At 36.6% G+C, this 11,041-nt stretch overlaps 1 protein-coding gene across 4 annotated transcripts; it reads right to left on the reverse strand.

Moving 5' to 3' along the window:
• Positions 1-126: 126 nt before the first annotated feature.
• On the reverse strand, positions 127-4,190 carry LOC121219938 (zinc finger HIT domain-containing protein 3). Of its 4 annotated transcripts, none has more exons than XM_041098752.1 (9): positions 3,794-4,089; positions 3,032-3,122; positions 2,911-2,942; positions 2,491-2,532; positions 1,950-2,069; positions 1,478-1,564; positions 879-967; positions 724-774; positions 127-568 (listed from the first exon to the last, which is right to left on the reverse strand). In XM_041098752.1, exons 2-9 carry the CDS (start codon positions 3,109-3,111, stop codon positions 545-547), a joined length of 525 nt encoding a protein of 174 aa, XP_040954686.1. In that variant the 5' UTR covers positions 3,112-3,122; positions 3,794-4,089; the 3' UTR covers positions 127-544. The 4 variants fall into 4 exon arrangements, with proteins under 4 accessions (XP_040954686.1, XP_040954685.1, XP_040954687.1 ...); XM_041098751.1 differs by having other exon boundaries at positions 3,032-3,119; positions 3,794-4,083; XM_041098753.1 differs by lacking the exon at positions 2,491-2,532 and having other exon boundaries at positions 3,032-3,119; positions 3,794-4,190.
• Between the last annotated feature and the right edge of the window lie 6,851 nt (positions 4,191-11,041).

Consider the following 11,041-nt stretch of genomic DNA (forward strand, 5'->3'; position numbering starts at 1 on the left):
CATCAATCATTATTTGCCTTTCCAACCAATCAAATACGTATTAAAATTAATTATATTCTTATGCTCATAACTCACAAGAATGAAAAATAATATTAAACCATTACAAGAATTAATAGAAGATATATGTTGACATGATTTACGTTCTCTAATCATATATAATCTTTTTCTTTTAAAAGAAAATCAGTGCAAATTGAGCTTGGGGTTCTAGTGTTACAAATTATGACAGTAATAGACCCTCCTTGAAGGATTTAAGCTCTATTTTAATGGATTGCCGGCTTTAGAACAATAAACTTTTACTTATATCTGGAAGATCATATCTCGTAAAGCTTCACAATAATCATTAAAGACCGCATTCTTGCAAATCAAAACCGACCGTAAGTGAGATAAAACCGGGCACAAAATTTACCCTCCGATTAACCAAAATACTAAACTTACAGAAACATCGACCGCCGACCAGGCTCAGACAGCAGCAAACCTTGGACATAAATATATATTGGCATCAATGTATTCGGAGAAAGAACTTCAGAGGCCTTATGATATGTGGTCATTGATTGATTGCGGATAAAATCTGATGATAGAGAAAACAATAGACAGTTAAACTTCGGGCATTACCAAGTTCCGATCGGCAACAATCGAGTAATTATACAGAAACCTGACAGGCGAAGAAGAAAAGATGATATTGTCAAAGTAGAACTATAAGATTGCACTTGTTGAGTAAGATACCTTATCGCTGAAAATGCGAAAAACATCCAGTCCCATAGCTTTGTCGAGTTCCTAACAAAAGGTAAAAACACGATTTAGTAGGCGCACGAACAACATCAGCAAAAAGGAAAATAAGTCTCAGATCTTGGTTTTCAAGTGGGAATAACATCACTGACATTCAATGCATCTGGGGAGCTATTGATATCAGAGATAAGTTTTTGAAGATGTTCATCCTTCAAGGCTTCACGGATGTCATCGGAAGAAGCTGCATGAGAGAACATGATAGATATAAATAGTTGTGTGAAGCGATTTAACCTGATTCGGCATCAAGACAGTTTGTCTAAAGTTTCTCCGGCTCTAACATCATATGGATAATGAAAACATTTTGATCATACGAGCTAGTTATCTTAAGCTGGAAGCCATACATCTCAATCTGGTGTACAATGAGTCCCCGAGAATCAATTTACCTGATGTGGACAAATATTTTGGGGCCTGACGTGAAACTTCATGCAGACCAAATCTAGCTAAAACCAATGCAATCGGCCTACTATAAAATGCAAAAAATATTCTACCACAAGTCCACCACAATACCATCGGCAGATCCTTTTAACGCATTACAACCATTGAATCATCTAAAACCATCATCGATATATTGAGCTGTAAGATATCCCTATGAGATTTCAGTATTTCTCCCATGGATACATTGAATTCTTATTATCGGAAGCAAAAGATCTACTAAAGATATCCGAGCTAGGTAAGATTAAAAAGAATATACCAATAGCCTGCATCTGCATAATTTGTAGCACTTCACTTGGGTCCTCAACTTCTAGTTTCCTCCCCACCAGAAATTCTCGACTAGCAGCTAATAGAAACAAAACAAACAACATTTGAGCTTTTGTAGGTTTCCAAGAAAAGAAGGATTTGATTAAGTTGTTGATATTAACACACCAAGAAGAAGAAAAATAATTCACGTGTATGAGAATGATATTTCATGGAACTGAGTTCTTTGAGTTGCAATGACCTCCAAAAACTCGTAAAGTTAGACACCGTAACATGTCAGGCAAGCAAATGTAAAACATGATTCCTTTCCCCGGGCTTTTAGAACCGTAAAGGTACTCACTTGGTTAGATATAACAAAAAACATTTGTTTTTAAAAGAAACGGTGGCTTCCATCAATGAAAAGTCTTTCACAACTTCTGAATTTTTCAATCACCGAAAAACATGCAGTTGATGAACTGAGTTCTTACTGGGTCTTCCTTCAGATGATTTCGGCTCGACACTGGGGGGTACTGCATCATTGGTGGACTCCGGCTTGACACAAGTTGTTACAGCATTATCGATGGACCCCAAATTCACACTGGGGGTTCCTGTATTATTCACAAATCGCATTAGTTTTTAAATATGGCTGTTCTAGAACCACAGAGCAGAGCTCAACTTCAGCTAGGAAACATCAGTAAAACCCCTTGGCTATGTTATTTTCTGTTGACCCGAACTTGAGTGGAAATACACATCGGTTATATTTGCAGTTGGTTTCCAATTACATAAAGCTCAATATGAATTATTCAACAGACCAGAAAGGCAGTGTCGATACTGCTGAAAGTTACGAAACAAAAAGAGAATTCCAAATTTATCACTTCATAAGAGTTTATAGCATCATCAACACAAGAAAATTGACCTGAGGTGAAATCAATTAGTACCTCTCAACATGTACCAATCTATAAAAAGATATCATTAGAACATCTAATGCATTAAAAATATAAGCATCATTGATTAGAAAAAAATTCTCAACAGATTTTTTTTTTACGGATTCCAACTTCTCGCAGGGAGTTTCTGCATTATTCATAAAAGCACATTAATTCCCAATTTCTAGTATCACAATAACAATGTCACCTTACGAATTTAGCTGCAAAGTACAAGTAAGTTAAAAAGGACAATAAACCCAAATTTTCCTTTAAATCTTTGTCTACAAAAATTGAGACCATACACAATTGGTTAGGTACTTTTAGCAAACACACATTCAACACCATTATTAGAAGTTTAGAATATAAGTTGATGAGAAAGGATTAGGCAAACAAAATTCCTATGATTAAAAAGCAATAAAATCAAGCAAAATTTGAATATTTATCAACCTAAATGAAGAAATAAAAGATGAAATAGAATAATTAAGGGGAAAAAAAGAGAACTAAAAGGAATTGTTGGGTGTTATACCTTTGTGTGTCTTGAAACATGCCAGAGAACAGCTGAAAAAAAATGAAAGAGTAAAATAAACAAATAAAAACCCAGAAATAAGAAAACTGTAAAAAGAATGGAAGGGAGCTGAAGAACTTACTAAGGAACAAGACAAGATGGGCACTTGTATTTGGATTGAGTTTGGTTGCAAACTTGACACTGCCGTGAAGGACCTCCCATTTTTTTTTCTACTTCGCCAAACAACAAAGCAAAAAAAAAAAAAAAAAAACCTTTTTAATGTTTGATTTGGGGCGTTAAAAACTAACCCAAGAAAACAAAAGTAGTTATTGATTGGAGGAAGAAGAAAGGTAAGACGATGGCGGGGCAGAGACGATTGCCTCCTTTCCAAACTCCTAAGGTTTTTTTCTCTTTTATTTGTTAGTTTTTGTTAGTATTGTGGTCTAATAATGATTTCAGTCCCTTTAGTATGTTGAAATTATAATTTAATCCCAGACCGAGATTAATCCTGGAAACTAAGAAGAAACTTCCACACAGACATCAATCACAGGAAATTCGTGGATAAGAAACAGTCTAAAATCTAATCATAACTCAAACAAAGCACACTCACTAGAAAAACCCACAACATCATGAAAAACACTTAACTATTCAAAGAAATCAATCCTAGAACTAATCTTAGGAGCCAATAATGTTCAATCCTCATTGAAAACAACACCAGTGCACGTTGTGGGCTTCGGTAATTATTCAATGAAATTAGTGGATGATAGTTTCTTTTTTCTTCATATTCATGCTTAGAACTTGGAAAAGGAGGCTGTTTTTTAATCTCTCCTGTCTCAACTGTTGTTCAAGATCAGTTTTGTTTTAATGCAGAAACTAGAAAGAGCGACTGAGGGAGAGACGTTACCGTCGAGAGAGTGACGGACGGTGGCGGCAGCCGAAAGATGAGGAGTAGAGGCGGAAGCCGGTGGACAGAGGAGAAATGTAAAGCTGGCACCAGCAGGGGGAACGGCCGACGGGCGACGGAGGTGAAGCACGGGGGTCAGCCAGCAGGGATGTTTTCTTCTATTTTGGTTTCGTGAATTTAGGTTTTTGGGTTTTTAATAGGCTTAATTGAACAGAGACCCTTAACTATGGCCTCTTTATAAGTTAGGGAATAAAGTTTTTTTTGTCGGGTCCGTAATCAAAGTTCGGCCTTGCCTTCAGATACCATACCGCTATACAATTACAACCCATCTTTGCTCAATGAGTGCAAAATACCCATATTTTAGCACCCGGTGCAACGGCTCAAAGTGCAACATCGAGCGCCAATTTGATTTAGGGTGGCAGAAGGGGGTAAAATTACTTTGTTATCTATTTCATTAGGAATTGTGGGTTTTTTGGTCCATCACATTCATACATTTACTATTCATGTAACGATATCTTTATTTTTGAAAGTTGTTCTATTTACTCGTAGCTCACATTTGATATTGGATCAAATAAATCTCGATTTTTATTTTCCTTATGACGGGCCTTGAAGAGGGAGCATGTCAAGTTTCAGCTTGGGATAATGTCTTTGTACAAGCCCATTTTGCCCGGGCCCATACCAGCAAAACATATACACTAGGCCCAACTAACCCAAACAAACCCAAAATTATTAACCTAGCCCAAAATTTAAAAAAAGAGACCAATGGCCCAAACGGCCCAAAACATAAACAAATTTCAGCAAAAAAGAAAACCCTAGGGTTTCCCTGCCTCTCCAGTTTCGCGCCACCTGCTACCATGTGCGTCTGACGCCTCCTGCCATCGCCGTACGGTCACCTGCAAACACGCAAGAAGAAAAGCAGAAGTAGACAAGACTAGACAGAAAAAATTTAGCTTTCTTTGGCTATAAAGCTGAATATTGTAAAATGAAATAGGGGGCTTCATCACTGTAATCGGGAGTCCCGATTTTTGAAAAGAAAAAAAACATTAAAAGAAAGAAATACAAAGCAGAAAACAGAGAAGGTTTTCCCTTCTTTTTCTCTATCATTCTGTTTAGAAGATCTTTTTTTCTTTTGTTTTATCTACTCCTTTTTAGAATATTAGTAATAAAATAAATAAAAGGGGACTCAACGGGAACCGCCACGGTTTCGCCGTCGGAGGGTTTCTCCTCCGTCTCCGATTCAGATCCGAAAGGGGTTGAGGATTCCCCTCTTTCTCGCGGGTTGAGAGAGCTTGGCTCTCAAGGACGCCGCAACGAGGGCTAAAGGGCCTTTCTTTCTCGGCGTTGACCGCCGGCCACGGGGTGCCGCAGCGGAGGCCGAAGAAGGCCATCATTCGGATGGTTGGGGGGAGGTGGAGAGTTTTTGTTTTTTTTATTTCTTATTTTTTTTGAAGCAGATTAGAATGAGATTTAGGGGTTTTTTTTAGTTTTTATAGCATTTAAAACGGCGCCGTTTTAGCCCCATAACCCGCGCGTCGACCCGACCCGCGACCCAGGGTCCGCGTTTTTTTGTGCGGGTGGGTTATTTACGTGCGCGGTCCTTCCGCTTTTGAAGCGCGTTGCAATTTGCCCCTTTTTTGTTATTTTCTTTTATTTTTAATTTAGCCCCAGAGTTTTATTTTGGTTTCATTTTGGTCCACTACAGCACTGCCTTTTGGGGCTATGGTCTATTTACCTGTTTGGTCCCCCCTCTTTCGGCGAATGTCACAATTTAGTCCTTTTCGTTTTTTATTTTAAATTCGCCCAATATTTTCTTTTTTATTTCGATTTAGTCCGCATTTTAGCACTTTTATTATTTAAGTTAATTATTACTATTACTATTATTATACTAATATAATTGCTTCTATATATATATGTATATATGTGCCCATATGTACGTTTTTTTTTATATATACTATAGTTTATATATGTATGTATTTACATGCATATATACATTCTTACATGTATTCTCTTTTATTTGCATAAATATATATATTTGCATATCCTTTATACTTCTAAAATATGTATTTTGTATATACTCTTTATATTTTATGTATTCCATAACTTTTTATATACATATATACATTCACTTACTTTATGATTTATAACTTAAATATGTTTATATATATACATGAACATTTTATTTCCTACTATTTGTATTGTTATTGTTATACTATTTGATATTTATTTATTTATTTATTCATGTATTCGTTATTATTTTTAGGAACTGCTTTAATTATCTTATATACTGGATTTGTTATTTTATGTATTTTATTTCTTTTTGATTATTGCTTATATTAGTTTTACTTGTATTATCATTATCATTGTGTTATACATGTTAATATTGCATTTATTCCTACCATTTTGTGTTAAGTTAATTTTATTTAATATGGTTTTTAAATAAAACCAAATCTCGTATTTAGATTCGAGAAGGTCGTACCCTAACTTACTGGGTTTCGATTTTCATAATAAATCTAAATACACGAATCTTTTTAAACTCAAGTTTTAAACAATCTCGGGAATTAAGAAAAGATTGTACCCTAACTTACTGAGTCTCGATTTTTTCGTTAAACCCGAATAGCAAAAATATCCTTTTAAATTTCCAAACATATAAAATTTTGAAAATAAAGGCAATATTCTGTATTTAGAAAATTTGAGAAAATCGTGCCCTAACTCACTGAGCTTCGATTTTTCTCGTGTTGATTCTAAATAACTGAATATCCTTTTTAAAATTAAAACGCATGCGGTTTAAATACAAAATAAAAGGCAAGCTTACTCTCAAAAAATACGAGGTGTCGTGTCCTAACTTACTGGATGTGACATCTTGTTAATTCGAGATAAGAATGCATTTTTCATTTTGATTTATTCGAGTCATTTTTAAAATAACGCAATGTAAAGAGGGATCGTATTTTTAAATTCTTTTCGAGTTTTTAATTTTCGACACCAAGACATTAAGTAATCAACTAGGTACCAATTTTGGGCGCATCGAGGGTGCTAATCCTTCCTCGTGCGTAACCGACTCCCGAACCTATTTTTCTGAATTTCGTAGACCAAAAGCGTTGTCTTAATAAATCTAAACCGTTTATTAAAAATAATCATTCTTCGAGGTGACCCAATCACACCTCATCAAAAAAGATTGGTGGCGACTCTCATTTTCGTTTTCATTTTCAAAAAAACCAAGTCGACCCCGTTTTCATCCAAAAAATAGCGTCAACAGCTTGGCGACTCCACTGGGGAAGGCATAACACGAGAGTTAAGCCACGAGTTGATTATTTTTTGTCTTTTTGCCGAAATTTGAAATTTTGGTTTAAATTTACGATCCTTTCATTGCATTTCATTCGTCTTTATTTCAGTCTTCACCATCTTGTTTATAATTACTGTGTTTAGATGTATATTTCTGCACATTGTATTGCATGACCGTTGGTCACACCTTTTTAGGTGGGAGTGAGAAACTACGCCTTCGTGAGGTTTTCACCTCCGCATGGGATAGTGAATCGCTTTCAGGATACATCCATACCTATGTCTTCGTGAGATTTTCATTTCCGCATGGCCATAGGGAAATGTATTCCCCTGAACCGAACTCGATCCGTATGAGCCTATAATGGGTGAGGATCGAGGAATCCGCTGGTTCGGGTACCCTTCTTTTAGAGCCAACCCTCATATAGTAGACTTAGAAACTTAACCTAGGTAGAGCCACTCCAAACCCCTAGTATCTACCTGATTAGGTACTTTTGTTTTCTGTGCTTGCTTATGTTTTGTACTAACCCCTCTTGTTGTGTTTTGATTATGATTGCATTGCATTGCATTTGCATCTTAGGAAAGAGAGATGGATTCAAGTTCGATTACTAAATTAGAAAGCTTGTCATGGAATACGAATTCCTTGATAAAGTGGAAAATAATACGACTTCTCGAATATATTTTGAGGAACGTAAAAAGGGCGATGAAAGAGTTCGTGATCTGCTTCGTGGCCTGAGGATTCAAGGAGATTGTCTAAGAGCCTTCGACGTTCCAAGAAGCTGACGAGCCTTATGAAGAGGGGCAGATGATTGATCGTGACCAAGATCAAAAGAAGGAGCTAGCAATGGTATCTATTGGCGAGATTACTTCAAACATGCGGATGAAGAAAAAGACCGATGTTGTTTCTTAGAATATGAAGATGATGTCGTACATGTATCCATTTTATGTAAGGGAATTTGCTTTCTAGAAAAGTTTCCTAAATGTAATTGAATCAGAATCAACGTTTCTTTAGGCATTCATTTCATGCATTTGCATCACATTGCATTACATACATTAAAATCCATTGAAAGAGTCTGAACGAGTAAATTTATTTCAACTAACCTGGAAAACCAACTAACTAAACACTCTTACGATATCCAAGCAAAGGCTAGAGAAATGGAACGAAGGTTGGAAAAATTAGAGCGAATGCAGATTCAGATGCAGGGGCAATTGACTGAATTTCAACAGAAGATGAAAGATCAGATGCTAGAATTACGGAGAACTATGATAAACCAGTTCAACCGATTGCTAGCTGGAAAGTCAAAAGAAGTGAAAGACCCGGTGGTTTACTTTGGGGTTGATAATGAGGATCTTGTCTATTCCTTAGATTGTACTCCAACAAGTGTCCAGGTCCAGCCAGATGGGCGCCCACAAAGAGTACTTTTTACTATCGGATCCCGATATTATCAGACTGGTACATCGACACCAGTGAATTGCCTGACAGGCTTAGGATCCAATTTGAGGAACGATTTAGCTAATCCTGTTGCTAATCTAGCCGAAATAAAGCAGATGAGGGTAGAGTACTCAGATATTATAAAGGCCCCAAGGAAGAAGGAGAATAAAAAGGATAATGTAGGCGGATATAACAAGGGCCACTCAAAGCCAATCACTGTGGGCAGACCAAAGACGGAGATCACCAGCCATTAGAGCCCTTTAAAGCAAGAATCTGTAGTGAAACCAGGTACTGAGAACCTCCAGTTCACACCAATTCCGATGTCATATAAGGAGTTGTATCAAAGCTTGTTCGATGCGCATGTTGTTGCTCCTCGTTACTTGACCCCTTTACAACCTCCTTATCCCAAATGGTACGATATGAACGCGCAATGTGATTATCATGCGGGAATTTTAGGGCACTCAGTAGAGAATTGCATTGCCTTTAAAAAACTGATTGAAGGGCTTATCAGTATGGGCATTGTTAAATTTGATGATTCCTCTAGTGCAGAAAATACACTGCCCAATCATATTAATGACGAGGCGAATGAGGTGTACGAAGAAGTGTTGGGAAATGTTCACATCAACGACGTGTCTGAAGACACAATTGCGAAGGGACCTTGTTAGATGTCCGCCCTTATGAATTCTGGAGTGTTCTAAACAATTAGACTGCGGAAGGAATTCCTATAGTTTTTAGAGCTTTTCTAGAGTAATGTTCAGAACATTTTTGTTGTTTTAGCCTAAAAGTGATAGAAATTCCTTTGTGAAATAGGCTCATATCTGAACGTTATTATTCTAATGAAATACATCTTTGCGATCATTTTTGAGCCAATGTTCTTTCATTCTTTATGAATAATTATTTCTGATTATTTCATTCTTTTAGATTTTCTTCCACATCATTCATTCATTCATAATCATATTGTATAAATAATTGTTCATAAATTTATACTTTCTTTTGTATATTCTTTGGTACTTATTATGAGTCTCCAGATATCGATGACATGAGTGACACTGCTACAGACTCAGATTTTCCTTTTGAGCGAGGCATGTGTTTAGACAGATCTCATGACTTTTGAAATGACATAGATTGTAGCTTATCTCCGAACTTGTTGAGGATGGTAGAATAAAAGGATAGACAGATCCTACCTCACAATGACTCATTAGAAATTGTGAGTGTGGTAAAGATTAGAATTGACCTGACCGCAGAGACGAAACAAGACCTTGTTGAGTCACCTCTAGAGTTCAAAGATGTCTTTGTATGATCATAATAGGATATGCCCGGATTAATCGCTGATAATGAAATATGCACAACAGCACGATGTTAGAAATTTACAGTATGAACGATGTAATTCTTTGCTCGGGCAATGCCTTTCTCATGGAGTCAGCATAGCTTTGCCCATTTGAAGTCAAATTTCTACCTCTTCAAGTTGTTGTTGGGTCCATCCTGATTAAAGAGGAAGATCTAAAGTTTTATGTCGTAGTTGCACCCCAAAAGGCTAAGATCAAGAAAGGGAAGAAAAAGAAAAATCAAAATCAAAGTCAAAATGAAAATGAAAATGAAAAAAATCAAAATTAAAATAAAAAAAACAAAAAGAAGAAAGAAGAAAAAATCAAAATCAATATCAAAATAAAAATGAAAAAAAGAAAGAAGAATGAAAAAATAGAGACCTAGATGAAAAAATCAGAATGAAAAAAAAAAGAAAAAGAAAAGGAGAGGCCAAAGCGAAAACCCGCAAAGGGCGCTTTGTGACCAAATAAGGTTTTGAGTTGAAAACCAGAAAAGGGCGACTCAAATTTCGAGCACAATGAGGCATGGACATCACCATTATCGAAGACTTCTAATGGGCATTGCTTCATTTTGAGAGGCTACTTCATGAGCCAAAGTCATCGTATACCAATACAGAATTTCAGAGAAGAGAGTATTGGAGAATGCATTGAGCTTAAACAATAGCACGATCGCTGAGGTCTCAAATCAACTCAGAAGTGGACACCACGATTCGTCACTGAATTGCCTAGAGTTTAACATCAAAAATTGAAGGAAAATGACTGAGACTTACAAGGATTGACATGAGAAATTACTATTTGCCTTCCTTGCTTGTCGAACATCTGTACCGGGGCAATACCTTTCTCTTTGGTTTGCGGGGTTTATGTACTTTTACCTATTGAAATCTTTGCTCTCCGGGTATTAGTTGAGCTAGAATTGGATGAAGCAGAATGGATCCAATCGCGATGCGATCAGTTGAACTTAGGAAAAAGGTTAAAAGCTATTCTTCAGGGTCGGATGTACCAGAAACGAATGATACGAGCCCATAATGAACAGTGTCATCTCAGAGAATTCCATGAGAGGGTTGGATGTCGAAAAAGATCATTCCTCTCCAAAATGATTCCAGAGGGAAATGAATGCCAAACCGAGAATGTCCCTACGTTGTAAAGAAGACATTTTTCAGAAGAGCACTGATCCTGAGTGAGATTGCTAGTCCTATAAACTCGGATCCAGTCAAGAAA

The sequence above is a fragment of the Gossypium hirsutum genome, chromosome D08 (genome assembly GCF_007990345.1).
Source record: "Gossypium hirsutum isolate 1008001.06 chromosome D08, Gossypium_hirsutum_v2.1, whole genome shotgun sequence".
Lineage (NCBI taxonomy): Eukaryota > Viridiplantae > Streptophyta > Magnoliopsida > Malvales > Malvaceae > Gossypium > Gossypium hirsutum.

Excerpts from the sequence above, each read along its gene's own strand:
- LOC121219938 (XM_041098752.1), bottom strand. The coding sequence starts at position 3,111 with ATGGGAGGTCCTTCACGGCAGTGTCAAGTTTGCAACCAAACTCAATCC. Across the intron at positions 2,943-3,031 it reads CCATCTTGTCTTGTTCCTTA|CTGTTCTCTGGCATGTTTCA; the intron begins GTAAGTTCTTCA and ends ATTTTTTTTCAG. Across the intron at positions 968-1,477 it reads TATGCAGATGCAGGCTATTG|CTTCTTCCGATGACATCCGT; the intron begins GTATATTCTTTT and ends TCTCTCATGCAG.